The 15,147-nt window shown below is 41.6% G+C and overlaps 1 protein-coding gene across 1 annotated transcript in view; it reads right to left on the bottom strand.

Moving 5' to 3' along the window:
* LOC115089379 (sodium-coupled neutral amino acid transporter 3-like) overlaps positions 1 to 15,147 on the bottom strand; it is an 89,624-nt gene that overhangs the window by 16,410 nt on the left and 58,067 nt on the right. Inside the window, exon 7 of the mRNA XM_029597470.1 lies at positions 2,836 to 2,936. Within this exon, the coding sequence (XP_029453330.1) occupies positions 2,836 to 2,936 (101 nt within the window). The remainder of the gene's footprint in view (positions 1 to 2,835; positions 2,937 to 15,147) is intronic.

Raw genomic sequence — 15,147 nt, 5'->3', positions numbered from 1 at the left:
TGTGGATTTCTAAAGGCTAGAAGACAGAAATGAGAGAAGTGGATAGAGAGTAACTTCCTGGTTCAGTGGTTACTACCCTTAGCAGAAGGCATGGAGATTACTACCCTTAACCAATATGTTTTGATGCTTTTAATGCAACTGCAACATTGTTCTCTGCTTAAATGGCAGGGGTATAAGAGGAATTTGATTCAGACGACAACCGAGGGCCCCAACTTCCATGGTCTGGGATACTGTTACGCGGACATAAGGGAAAAAGCACAGGACTGTTTCTATGGCCAAGTCCTAAAAGAAACTAAGAAAGTGTGGATGGGGGGTAAGTTGCTGGTATAGAGGTTACTACCCTTAACTAAATAAACCTTGATACTTTTGATGCAACTCATACATTGTTCTCTGCTTCAACGTCAGGGGGAAAGGGGAATTGGATTTAGACAACAATTATTGAGGGACACGACTTTTATGGTCTGCGAAGCTGATGAGCTAGCACAGTGCAGCAGTTACTACCCTTAAGAGAAGCATGGGATTACTACCCTTAGGGGCAGATTTTAAAACATTTCCGCGGGCGTACATTTGTGCGCACAAATGTACGCCCGATTTTATAACATGCGCGTACGGCCGCTCGCATGTTATAAAATCAGGGGTCGGCGTGTGCAAGAGGGTGCACACTAGTGCAAATTGTGCACGCCGAGCCCTCTGGGAGGCCCCGCTGGCTTTCCCCGTTCCCTCCAACTCCTCCACCATACCTTTGTTTTGGAAGTTACGCCTGCCAGCTGACTTACGGCGCGCGATCCCCTGGCCATGCCTCCCGGACCCCTGCACGCCCATTCAGAAAAACCCCGGGACATAACGCGCGTCACCGGGCCTTTTGAAAATAGGCCCGGTGCGTGCAAGGCAGGTTTCGCGCGTAAATCCTCCAGATTTACACACGTAACCTTTTGAAAATCCGGCCCTTAGCCAATAAGCCTTGATGCTTTTGATGCAGCTGCAATATTGTTATCTGCTTCGAAGGAGGGGGTTGGGGCCTAAAAGGAAAGAGAAATTTGGATTCAGAAACAACCAACATGAGCCATGCCTTTTTTGCAGTCTGGGGTACTGATGCTCAGACATTGAGGAAAAAACTCGACTGCTTTTAGGGCCAAGTCCATAAGCAAAGCACGTCAAGCAAACTGACTGATACATGGGGATGACCTGCATGGCGTGGCAGATACAACCATGGGAAGCTTGCTGGGTAGACTGCATGGACCATTGGTCCTTTTCTCCCGTCATTCCTATGTTTTCTTTAAAAATATAACAAATAACAGAGATCAGCAAATACACTCAATCCTACAGACTAACTTTAAATGGCTAAAAAGATGAATTAATTAAATCAAAGCTGTTGCCTTGTTGCTACCAATAAGTTAAAAAATGATGATTCATCCCAAAATAAGATGACATTCTCATTTAAAAAAACAAAACAAAACAAAAAACCTACTGCTACCCATATTTACTATTAAAGTGAAATCACGAGTATAAATACTCACTTACTTTTGATTATCATTTAAAGGCTTGTTGCTATAACCATGGCCTTAAAGCTTTTTTAAAAATGGTTGTATCTGACATGATTTGAAGCTGCTCTGCCATGGAAATCCAGAAAGTGGGTCCTGCAGTTGAAAAAGTGTGCTCTCAATATGCCAAGGTGTTTTGCATATATATTTGGAATTTGCAGATCTTAGTGTATGAGATGGTGTATATAACTGTAACATGGCTCCCATACCAAGGTATACCTTTGTTGTTAAATAGTTTAAAGATCAACGTTAAAATCTTAAATTATGATCATATCTACTTTGCCCAGTCAAAACACGGGCTGCTGAATTTTGTAATATCTGTAAAGCCCGCATAGAACTGTCTGGAAGACTAAACAAGAGTGAGTTGCAGTAATCTATACCTGAAAAAATGTAACAACTGCAAGATTGTTCAAAAATCATCCTATAGCAACAGGGACTTCACACAGTGCAGTATTCTCAGCTTGTAATAACCAGCTTTAATAATGGAATTGATATGTCTTCATTGATAAACTTGGGTTTTAAGTTAAGACCCCAAAATCATGTATATGTTTTGGAAAATTAATTACCCGATCTTTAAACATGTATAGAGGATTGTAGATATGCATACACACTGAAATCCAGGCCCAACCCCTGCCAGCACCCTGAATAAAGGCAGCAAATAGATATTAAAAAGAGATGCTAACAGGGCTGAGCCCTATCCTGGGAAAAAGTGTCTGCAGAGATCTCACCTGCTTTTTCTGTAGGGACATTTTCTATACAAAACAACATGTAAAGATAAGAAAATGTTATCTACACAGATTATTTCTCTCCCCCACCAAACAACCTAGAAAACGCCATCCATGTCTGCCTACTTTTTATCTGGCTAATGAGGTAAATTTTAAAGGCGTTAACGTGTGTAAATGTAACTACTATCATAGCAATTTTTAAAAGCCCCACTTACTCGAGCAAAGTGCATTTACTCAAGAAAACCCAGTTTTACGCATGTAAATGCTTTTAAAAATCAGACCCTAAATTATATGCATTGTTGATTTCCCCCCCCCAATCTTCACCTAAATAATTTGAACATAAAATAAAAATCACTGCTTCACAATGTTGGAGCATCCTGAGTCCACCTCTCCCCTCTTCAAACTTCATAAATAGCGGCTGTTCCCACCCTTCCCAAACACACAGAGTGTTAGATAGCATCTCCTGATGGGAGTCCATATTATGACAGAAAAAATATACGCATCAATCCCAGCCCTGAAATTCAGGAAACCTCCCCTTCACTTCAGCTGGAGCAGCAGCTAGAACCTACCATAGAAGGTGAGGTACCCAAAGAGTGCCGCCAGGAAATACATGATGTACATCACACTGATGGAGATATTGGAAATATGCTGCATCTTCTTTTTGGAAGGGCTGGAAATGGGAAGAAAACACAAATGTCTTATTGTAGTAACCGCCCAGCAGAAATATTTTTAGTGCAGTAATCCCACAGGGGGGCTTATTCTTATTCCAGAAATCCAACAGGAGGCTTTGGTGTACAGACCAAAGTATCAGCGACATTGTTTGTTTCTGATGCTGCTTACTGGCCAGAAGAACACGGTTCTCCTGCCCTGGCAGCGAAGATTTGGGACATAGTTTAAAGATGAGTGAAGTCTGGGGGGGGTGTGGCCCAGTAGGCCCCTTGTATACAATGGGGAGGCAAGGAATATTTAATCCAAAAGGGTCCTTCTTTTTTCCAAGGGAGATGAAAGATCGGGAACCAGGGAGTCCTTTTTATTTATTTTTGTTTTATTGAGGGGGGAATGGAGGGGAGTTTGTGCCTGGAAAGAATGTTGAGTTTTAGGGGAGGGCCCAGAGGCCAAATGCTGTTTTGTTTTTTTTTCTGTATGTCTTGGGGGGGGGGGGGGGGGGGGGATAATTAGGGAAGGGCTCAGAGAGCAGACTGTGCAGAAAGTGGGGGTGGGGAAGGTTCCCCACGCTAACGGGCCCTTTGATTATGGGCTGGCTAGAACAGGTTTTCAACATGGCCATGGTAATACTGCCATGTTCTGCATATCATTAGTTGGGTATATCAAGCATTAAAGCCAAATGTACCACCGGCATTAAAATTGGTATGTAATGGGTTTTAATGCGGTTTCATATATAGCCTCCTTAGTGAAGCAATATTATAGAAAATCGCTAATCTCCAGGCCCATTTCCTCCAAGTGATAGTGATAATTTTAATATTAAGGGCAGAGCAACTGTAATTTTTAAATTCAATTGAGACATTTCATATATTTCTATAACATTTTGAATTCAGAATAATTTAAAAAACCAAAGCCCTCCTGGTTGCTAGCTTATGACAGGGGTGGGCAATTCTGGTGCTTGAGGGCCACCAATCAGTTGGTTTTTCAGGTTCTCCCTAATGAATATGCACTAGACATATTTGCATACAGGTGAGGCAGTATGCATGCAAATCTATCTCATGCATATTCATTAGGGAGAACCTGAAAACCTGACTGGAATTGCCCACCCCTGGCCTATGACACCATAGGATCCAGTCTCTTTCGCTTGTCCTTCACTTTAGTCTGCAGCATGGTAAATAAGGTTTTAGAGCTTTGGATTTTCTGTGAGAATAAACAAAATCAATTTCTTTACAGTTTGGTCAGAACAGTATTTGGATTCTCAGTTCTGAACATGTGTTCAAAGTAGAACAGTTTTATTTCAAAATGGCACTAGTCTCCACCTGGTATTTTTAGAAAAAGAATTCCTGGAAGTACCCTCAGTTTAAACACCGAGAGATCAATAGTGAAACAGTTTGTCCGGCTAAAAAGTTCAGAATTTAGCCTGACAAATCATGCGTTTTAAGTTTCATGCTGCTCTGAAGGCCTCAGAACTTTCTAGCTGTTTAGTTGGATAAGTTGGAGGCATTTTGGAGAGCTTTACAAGGCAGAGTTAAGTTAGCCGAATAACTCATTCAGCTAAGTCTGGTCATGCCAGAGAGCAGTCTTACTGGGGGGATTCATCATTCCACTATTATTTTAGCGGAATGATGAGTTGCAAAGAAAAAAGGGGAGGAGGGTGATAGCATTCACCTGACCGCATCGTGGTGGTGCTTTTTTGCCCACCGCGGTTGCGGCGAGACGCACACTATTGCCCCCCATAGCACCATTGTATAAGGTGATGTTATTTCTGGCGCTTCTGCTGGCGATAATGTCTAAAACATTATTGCCCGCAGCACTAACAGAAAATGTTTTTCCCCTGCCCAAACTCCACCCCTTTCGCTAATTTAAATCTTACCGCTGCGAATAGGTCACATCGCATTTTAAAGAATGACCCTTTAAGTTAGCTGGCTAAAGTTTATCTGGCTAACTAGCAGGCCAATACAGAAAAACGTGCGGGAGAGCCAGCGAGCGCACAGGCCACTCTTCTGGGCGCGTGATACAGAAAGCGGTATGTAAATTAGGGCCTGCGGTAAAAGGAGGCGCTAGGGACACTAGCGCATCCCTAGCGCCTCCTTTTTGACAGAAGCGGCAGCTGTCAGCGGGTTTGACAGCCAACGCTCAATTTTACCGGCGTCTGTTCTCGAACCCGCTGACAGCCACAGGTTCGAAAAATGGACGCCGGCTAAACTGAGCGTCCGTCTTCCAACCCGCGGGCAGATATTTCTTTTTTTTTTTTTTTATTTTGGGGCCTCCGACTTAATATCGCTATGATATTAAGTTGGAGGGAAAAGCAGTTTTTTCTGCTTTTCTGTACACTTTCTGGTGCTGGCCGAAATTAACGCCAGTCTTTGGCTGACGTTAATTTCTGAAAGTAAAATGTGCGGCTTGGCTGCACATTTTACTTTCTGTATCGCGTGGGAATAACTAATAGGCTCATCAACATGCATTTGCATGTTACGGGCGCTATTAGTTTCAGGGGGGGGGGGTTGGCTGCGCATTTTCGAGGCGCTATTACCCCTTACTGTATAAGGGGTAAAAATAGCGCGTCAAACGCACGGCCAAACGTGTGCTAACAGTGCTCTACTGTATTGGCCCGTAGGACCTTATATCTCACTATATTTTTCTGCAGCATCTAATCTCTGATAAATATCCATGACAATTTATCCGGCTAACTTTAAGCAGATGAATTGTTCACTTCCCATGCTGTTGAGTATTTGATCTCAGAAGTTCCTGATAGTTTTCCTTTTCAAAGTATTAGATATTTTTTATAGTAAAAGACATTAATTGTCATCCAGCAAAAAGATTCAGAATCAGGAAGTAGGGAACAGAGCTAAAATTGGTGACACTGGTGTGTCAAATGAACTCCCAAATTTTAACTTAAACATAGTTTTATTATCTCTAAAAATATCTTCATGCTGTGTTCCTGATGCTTGTTTTCTTTTACTATGGGTATTTTTACTACTGATGAAGAGATTTGTTTACTTGCTGCAGCTTGTGTGCTCCAGATTTAAGTAAATGCCTATCCTCCAAGTCTGTACTGTCTCTGACCTGTACATGTAAACAAACTGAAACAGATATACTGTAGTTACATTGGAAAAGGTACAGAGAAGGATGACAAAAATGATAAAGGGGATGGAATGGCTTGCCTACAAGGAAAGGCTAAAGAGATTAGGGCTCTTCAGCTTGGCAAAAAGACAGTTGAGGCAGGGATATGATAGGTCTATAAAATCATGAGTGGAATACAATGGGTAAACGTAAATGCTTGTGAAAAAAAATACAAAGACTAGGAGATACTCCATGAAGTTAGTATGTAGCACATTCAAAACAAAATCGGAGAAAATTAATTTTCACTCAACGCATAATTAGGCTCTAGAATTCATTGCCAGAGGATGTGATTAAGGCAGTTAGCATAGCTGGGTTTAAGAGAGGTTTTGGACAAGCCCATAAGCTGTTATTAACTGCACAATTGCAGCAAGGGATGTATTTACTGTTTGGGATCTTACCAGGTACTTACGAACTGGATTAGCCACTGTTGGAAACAGGATACTCGGTCTGACCTAGTATGGCAAATCTCATGTTTTTAGGGTGCAATTTTCAAACTCTCTGCACTGTGAGAGCTCTTGGATACATTTTACCCACAGACATTGGACTTAAAGAGAAAGTATGCATGTACTTTCACTTTGAAATTTGTCATGGTTATCCGTGGACATCTGCACCTACTTCTTGTCTTTGGAAAAATGTATTTATATGTATGTATATAAGAACATAAGAACATGCCATACTGGGTCAGACCAAGGGTCCATCAAGCCCAGCATCCTGTTTCCAACAGTGGCCAATCCAGGCCATAAGAACCTGGCAAGTACCCAAAAACTAAGTCTATTCCATGTTACTGTTGCTAGTAATAGCAGTAGCTATTTTCTAAGTCAACTTAATTAATAGCAGGTAATGGACTTCTCCACCAAGAACGTATCCAATCCTTTTTTAAACACCGCTACACTAACTGCACTAACCATATCTTCTGGCAACAAATTCAAGAGTTTAATTGTTCGTTGAGTGAAAAAGAACTTTCTCAGATTAGTTTTAAATGTGCCACATGCTAACTTCATGGAGTGCCCCCTAGTCTTTCTATTATCCAAAAGAGTAAATAACCGATTCACTTTTACCCATTCTAGACATCTCATGATTTTAAACTCCTCTATCATATCCCCCCTCAGCCATCTCTTCTCCAAGCTGAAAAGTCCAAACCTCTTTAGTCTTTCCTTATAGGGGAGCTGTTCCATCCCCTTTATCATTTTTTTCGCCCTTCTCTGTACCTTCTCCGTCGCAACTATATCTTTTTTGAGATGCGGCGACCAGAATTGTACACAGTATTCAAGGTGAGGTCTCACCATGGAGCGATACACAGGCATTATGACATTTTCCGTTTTATTCACCATTCCCTTTTCTAATAATTCCCAACATTCTGTTTGCTTTTTTGACTGCCGAGCACACTGAGCCAACGATTTCAATGTGTTATCCACTATGACACCTAGATCTCTTTCTTGGGTGGTAGCTCCTAATATGGAACCTAACATTGTGTAACTATAGCATGGGTTATTTTTCCCTATGTGCATCACCTTGCACTTATCCATTTTAAATTTAATCTGCCATTTGGATGCCCAATTTTCCAGTCTCACAAGGTTTTCCTGCAATTTATCATAATCTGCTTGTGATTTAACTACTCTGAACAATTTTGTATCATTTGCAAATTTGATTACCTCACTTGTCGTATTTCTTTCCAGATCATTTATAAATATATTGAAAAGTACGGGTCCCAATACAGATCCCTGAGGCACTCCACTGCCCACTCCCTTCCACTGAGAAAATTGGCCATTTAATCCTACTCTCTATTTCCTGTCTTTTAGCCAGTTTGTAATATATATATATATATATACTGCCTCCCCATCCTTCTAAAGATTGTCCAATGCGATGTACAGCAAAGATTTTAAAAAACCCAAAATAAACTAAACAAAACATGCATAGACATGAAAATATAATCAGATTTTCAGATCCCACACAAGACACGCCCCAGAGAATACCTCCTTTAAATGCAATTTTAATGTCTATGTACTGAGAAACAGCACACATACATTTAGCTTTCTTGAAGGAGGGCACTTTTAGGTTTGCAAGTGTAAATTGCTATTTACCTGCATAAATAGCTTAAAAAATTGTGCTCTTATTGTCTGGGGAGCTGAGCGAAGTTTCAGGCAATGACAGGCTTGGCTGAGCACGTAGTCACTTCTTGGAATTAGGCTATGTCACACAGAAGGAAAAGCAGACTAGCATCGGGAGTCCTAAGGATGTCTGCAGAGCTTCAGCTGTCTTGTTAGTGACTGTAGCTTTTTCAACTTCCCAGCAGTAAAATCAGAGTTTATTTACACTGATAAGTAACAGTGATTGCAAAATGTATGTATATCTGGAGCCCAAAATAGCAACACAAAGAAATCACATTGGCAGGACGTAGCTGGATGTCTTTCTTTCCTGCAAAACTGCTTTACAAATTTGATATTGTGTGCTTTCATAACTTGAATTGAGGTCTATGTTCATAGTTTCCCACTTTTATTTATTTATTTTTTGACTGGTTTTCCTAACTGATAGAAAGTTAAGGATATACAGGCCACTTTTCAGCCTAAATTTGAAGACCTAAACACCCAAATTCTGGATGTCTAGATTGAAACCAATTTTCAGCCAAACTTAGGTGCTACATTGTCAGCAGAAAATGTCCTTAAATCTAGGCAGCCAAATGTTGGTTTAAGGGCATCATGGGGCGGGGGGGGGGGGGGGGGGGGATTGATGGAGCCACTTGATTGAAAAAATTCAGAATTCGATAAGATGGTCTCTCTTCTCAATTAAATACCACCAATTACCCACTGTGAGACTTTTTTTTTCTTTTTGATTACATTTACAAAAAAAGATAACCAAGGAATACATCAAGATGTCAAAAAATAACAGATACAGTTACAATTCAATTAGTCGTTATTCAACAGGAAATACAATCCAAAACAGGACAAAAAATTAAATTGTAATCCATTTCTGCCTCTAAGGAAATATGAGGGGGAAGGATCATAAAGAGCAAATAATGACATATGTAAAAGGAAAGAGATGAGAAACTACCACAATAATCATTTATTGCCTGTCCTCATGAGACCTATTAGGTGTGCCTATCTAGAAATGTACGAAGTTGTGAGGGTTCAAAAAAGAGATAATTAACATTTCCATATTTAACTCTGCATTTCCATAGATACAGCAAAATAAAATAAGCCCCCTTGAAAGAACCTCATCACGCATTGACAGAAATTTTTTCTCCAAAGTTGGGTTGATCTTATAACATCTGGAAAAATCTATATCTTTTGTCCATAGAACATAGATTCTCTATTACGAAAGAAAAATCTAAGAATAATAGTGCGATCCGAAAGAAAAGCAAATGAAACCAAAAGAGTTCCTCTTCTAGAAACTTCCAATTCATGCGATAGTTCTAAAAATTGAGTTAAATTCACTGAGGATTCTTTAGGGGAATCTGTTGTTGCTGTTTCTTCAGACTTAGGAAGAAAATATGTCTTAGTGATCACTGGTATTGCTGTTGCAGGGATTTTTAATATTTGAGAAAGATAACTTTTAAATAAATCTGTAGTGGGCAAAGATTTTATATCCGGAAAATTCAGAACTCACAAGTTATAACTCCTCAAAGAGTGTTTTCCCGCTTCTTTGAAGTAATCAAATCAGATTGAACCAAAGCATGTTAAATTTGCTGTAATGCAGCAAGCTGTGTATCCACCACTTCACATTTTGTTCCATACTGAGAAATAGTATTAACATTAGCCAGAACCTTTGAATTAGTCTCCATGAAAACCTTGGTAAGGGTAGAAATAGAAGATTCAAGGGACACAATAGCTTGCCATAAAACCTCCAAAGTAATCTCCTGGAGGTTTAACTAAACCCAGATTAGAGGATAAAGCATTCGAGTCTGCACCACTTCTACTTCTTATACCACCCTCTGGCTGATCCAGCGGGGTTGATGTTCTACTTACAGTCGGAGGAATAGCCCCTTCTAAAACCCTTTCTCCAGGGCTTGATCCTCCTGCAGCACCAAGCATGGAATCGGGCTCCAAGCAGTTCAGATCCCGGTCAGGAGTATCCACTGCTTGCCTCACTCACAGATCGGCTCGGCTCAACTCCTCAATGGGCAGTTGTTCAAAGAGCTCACATTTAGGAGGAGAAGGCATGGTAGGCGCTCCAGGGGTCAAAGATGTCTCCTCAATCAGCAGGGACATCGTTTTCCCAGCGTCGTTCTCTGCAGCGATTTGCTTCTGGAGCCATTTTCAGGGTGGCAGAAGAGAACCCCTCAATCTGCGGCTGCAGCTTTTCCAGTGACAGGGAGCTTGTGCCAGCACCCCGCAGCTTAGCCTTGCACTTTGTATGTGGCATTGGGAGTACAAGAAAAGGTAAAAGAAAATGTGGTGGAGGAGCTCTTCCCACCGTTCCTCATCGGCAGCCATCTTGACTCCTCCCCCCGACTTCTCAGTCTTTTACTGGTCCCACTTTGAGACTTTAATCTGATCTCTGCTTCTCCTTAAAACCTTATTTGTCTTTAGGGATTTCTATACAAAAAAATGTTTTGCTTTGTTCTTTCATTTTCTCTGTTTTTCATTGCATTTTTTTGTTTGCTTCATTTATTTTAGTAGTTTATACATATAAATTCTATTTTGCATGCATAAAAGTTTGCTAGAAAGTACAACCTAGAATTCAATCTCGCATTTTATATGTAGAAAATATTTACACATACAGACTATCAAAACAAATGGAAACAAACCAAAAAATGATTCTTGGGTACATAGAGAGAAGAAGGGTCTGCACAAAAAGGGAGGTGATTATTGCCCCTGTATAGGTCCTTGGTGAGGCCTCACTTGTACAGGTCTGGAGACCATACCTTCAAAAGGATATAAATTGGTTGGAGTCAGTGGAGAGGGAGGTTACTAAAATAGGCAATGGTCTTCATTCTAAAGCATATGGAGACAGACTTAATTTAAACATGATTATCCTAGAGCAGTGGTTCTCAACCTTTTTCTCATAGTGACACACCTGACAGACTACGCTCACACGTGTGGTCTCTGCTCATTACAATTCAGGTTGGAAATAAAATATAAAGGTCCAGTATTATTTTATTGTTAAGAATGACACAAGGAAAAGACAAGTACTCTATCTGAACAGAAATTGCATAAATAGTAAACATCCCATTCCAAAACACCAATTTCTATCACTCAAACAGTAACCTCTTTACCTAAGAAAAGGCAACACTGAAAATATTACACCAGGCCATAAGACACCAATACACCTCCTATTAGGAAAACAGAACAAGCCAGGCTGCTATAGAGCCCTACACAGAAACTACACGCCAGCAGAAAACCTCACCTCAGTCATATGTGCAGACCCTCACTCAACAAAGAATAGATAGACCATAAAGCATAACTAGAAACATGCAGACAAAAACTGAACTGGAAACCGCAACAAACCAGTGAGAGTGTATGCAGTGTAACAAAGGACAAAGAGAAACTTCACCCGTCCTCAAAACAAATCAAGAAATATAAAATCAATAGCAGTAAAACCATACTAACAAAAAGAACAGATTTCAAAATAGCTGATGAATGGAATATCCAATAATTAAAAACTCATATAAAAAATATTTTAGATACCACGGTACTATCAAGCTAGGGTGAGAGAACTTTGTAGAAATCTCATCTTTGTGTGATTTTCCTCACTCCAAATGATGTCAAATTCTCACTGATCTGTATTGTGCTGTTCGTACGTCTCACTGTGCATGTAAAACTGGCCCCAAACCCCTAGACCACCAATAAAACCTCATCTTGAGTAACTAATTTGCCCTCCTACAGTAGAAACATGTGATTACTGTGAGAGCCTAATAAAGAGTCTCCCACACCCTCTCTTGCCAGGAACAGCCCCTTTTCCTCATTGCAGGTGCTATTCATGCAGAATTTGAGTCTAGGCCAAAGTTTGTATCTGAGACAATGGAGGGTGAAGTGACTTGCCCAAGATCACAAGAAGCATCACTGGGAGAAGCAGCATTTGAGCTCTGATTTCCCTGATTCTTGGTCCACTGCACTAACCACTAGGTCACAGGTTCTCACCCCAGTCCCTGGGATACACCTTGCCAATCAGATTTTCAGGATATCCACAATGAATGTGCATGAGATAGATTTGCAGGTATTGTATTACAGAGATCAGACTGTGTGTTGCGTGCAGCATGCATTCTTTTCCCCACAAAGCAGGGAAGCAATTTTCAAAGACATTTTTTCCCCATAGTTAAATACTTGTTTATCTGAGGAAATCCCTTTGAAAACTGCTCTCCTACTGAATTTCTGAAGACAAGTAACCGGGGTCGTACCTGTTTAAAGAATTCACTAACTATGCATGAACAGAATACTCACATGCAGATTTGGGAAAACTTTCTCCCATATTCTAAAAAAGAAATGTTTTCACGAAAAGAGAAACTATTCTTGATATAACACCTAATCTCACAAGGATCCATTCAGGCTTTGGTTACTAAGAGTATTCAGCAGACTAAAGATAAATATCCAGTTTATCTTCCAGGAAAGATGCAAGCAGGACTGGATCTAGGGTGGCAAAATTCCCAGCCCACATGTCAGGCCGATGCAATACCATGTGCTCAGGCTAGCCCACAGGTTAACCCGTGGTTGGACGAGCAATAAGGGGATTAGCGTGACCAAAACACGCATCCAAACCAGCACGTAGCTTATATGTAAATGCCACGTTGATGAGGCTATTAGCTATTACTGCATTATGTAAAAAGATAAATGCGTGCCTGCTGCACACATTTGTACCCTCAAAAATTAACACCAGCCCTGGAGCTGGCATTAAGTCTTGTGGAGCTCCAAAAGTTAATAGAAAAGCTGAAAATACTGCTTTTCTGTAGTTCCTCCGACTTAATATCGTGGTGAGATATTAAGTCAGAGGAACCGAAAAAGGGAGTAACATATAAAAAAAAAAAAAAAGTCTTTCCAGCGGTCAGGTTAGGAAAACGGAGGCTCAATTAACGAGCGTCCCATTTTTCTAACTCGTGGCTGTGTACAGGTTAGGAAAATGGATGCTAGTAAAATTGAGCCTCCGTTTTCCTAACCCGCACACAGCCACTTCTCCTGGGCGCCCAATGCCTTGGATGCGTTAGGGACGCACAATTTATCCCTAGCGCGTCCTTTGTAGCGTGGCGGCTCATTTGCCTATTGCATCGAACACCTAGGAGAGGGGATTGCTGTTGCGTCCGTAGGTCTTCGACATCTTCGCCCTGCCTACCTCTCTCTACTTTTGGCTCCTCCCGCTCACCTTGCACTGATGGCCGCCTTGGCATCTGCTTGCCGTTCTCTCCGGCGTTCCCGGAGCAGCTTTGGTGCTGCCTCCCGCCATTCTCCTTCAAGGTACATCTAGGGCGTGGGTGCGCACGCTGCCCTCATCTTTAACTCTACGTTGGCGCGAACCTCAGGGGCGTCCCCCTGCTCTGACGTCACGACTTCCGGGTATATCTGCCTACAGCATTTGCTAGCTCTGAGTTAGCAACAGGATTCGTACGGATGGGATTAGCTCTCCATTCCTAAGCTACTCTGCCACTCCAGCGTTATCTGAAACTCTTACTACCCTTCGGGTTCTCTAACGGGGTACCCGCTCCTAGGGGGCCTCTTTGCTTCTTTCAGATGCTATCAGGAAACCGGTACTCGCTCCTCGAGGGCACATGTTCCCTGAGTTGCTGCCTGCAACCTCTACCCTTCTACTTGGAAGAACTAACTTATAGTTACCATCAGTGAGTACAGAAACCATCTCTATCCACAGTACTGCTTCACTGAACCAGGTACTCGCTCCTCGAGGGCCTGCCCTCTGCTCCGGTGCCATACCTTTTGTCTAGTGGAATCTCTGTTACTTCTAAATGAGTACAATACAACTGAGTCTCACTGCTATAAGGGATCAGGTACTCGCTTCTCGAGGGCCTGCCTCCCTGTCTCTGAGCTTCTCCTATTTCTACATTAGGACTCTGAATGTTATTCTTATTGTGTGCTCATAACTCTGTCTCTTTCCACTACAGCACTGCCTTGCAGAGGATCCGCTGTTCCAGCGTTCTGTGAGAGACGCGCCCAGCCGGGTTCTACAACCACTACTCACTACCGCCTCCTCTGGTGGTCATTCAAACTGTTTAATAAAAGATTCAAATCTGTGTTCGTATGTCCAGAGTCTAGCCGGACACTGTGGTCCCTCACGGGACTGCCCCCCCCCCCCCCGTGGGCGTGGTCAGCTGCCACAGTGTCCAAGGATCCACCCAAACACCATTAACCATAACAATTGTGTGTCAGTATTGCATGGGCCTTACAGATTGCCAATCCTACCTGGGAACTTCAAAGGCTGACTGCTACCGCTGCCACCCCATATCCCCTCCCTTCTAGTGATGTGATGCTCTGATAGAATCTGCATGCCAGTCACTGCCCCCTCTGGGCTTTTGTGAGGGGAGAATGGCCTGGGAGTAAAGTTCTTAGGGCTAGTATAAGTCTATTAGGCTGGACTTGGAGTTGGTCATAGAGGGGTCTTTTATTTGCAATTTATGTACAGACAAATAAAGACTAAGTAGTTTGCTTTAAATATTTGGCTGCAGTTGGCGGCCACTGCTTAGCTGGATAAATACTTATCCAGCTAAGTATATATCCAGCTAAGTGGTTGGAGAGAAAATGCATTGGAATGGGGAGGAGCTGAGTTAGCTGAATAAGCTATCTGGCTCTTATTTAGCTGCATCATTAAATATATAGGCTAAGTTAGTCAGATAAGTTTCTGGCTAATTATGAATATGGATGTCATAATTTTTTCTAAGCATAAAATATGATTTAAGTTCACATGAAATGTTTTCTGCACGGAAAACATGTTTTATTTGCATAAATCATGTTTTTATTTGCACGAAGCATTTTTTTATATATGTTTTTAGGTTAAAGTGCTTTTTTTTTTTAAACTGCAAATGCATTAGAACACCATTAAATGACAGCTTAATCTATCGGCCTCTGAGCGAGTTTAGCTGCAATAATCTTCAGTGCAGTGTGCTGCCGGCCTTAAAGAAAAACAGTAACTATGAGACAGGAACAGAAAACCCGGCAGGC

This window comes from Rhinatrema bivittatum, chromosome 4 (assembly GCF_901001135.1).
Source record: "Rhinatrema bivittatum chromosome 4, aRhiBiv1.1, whole genome shotgun sequence".
Lineage (NCBI taxonomy): Eukaryota > Metazoa > Chordata > Amphibia > Gymnophiona > Rhinatrematidae > Rhinatrema > Rhinatrema bivittatum.
This window is presented reverse-complemented; position numbering and strand designations above follow the sequence as displayed.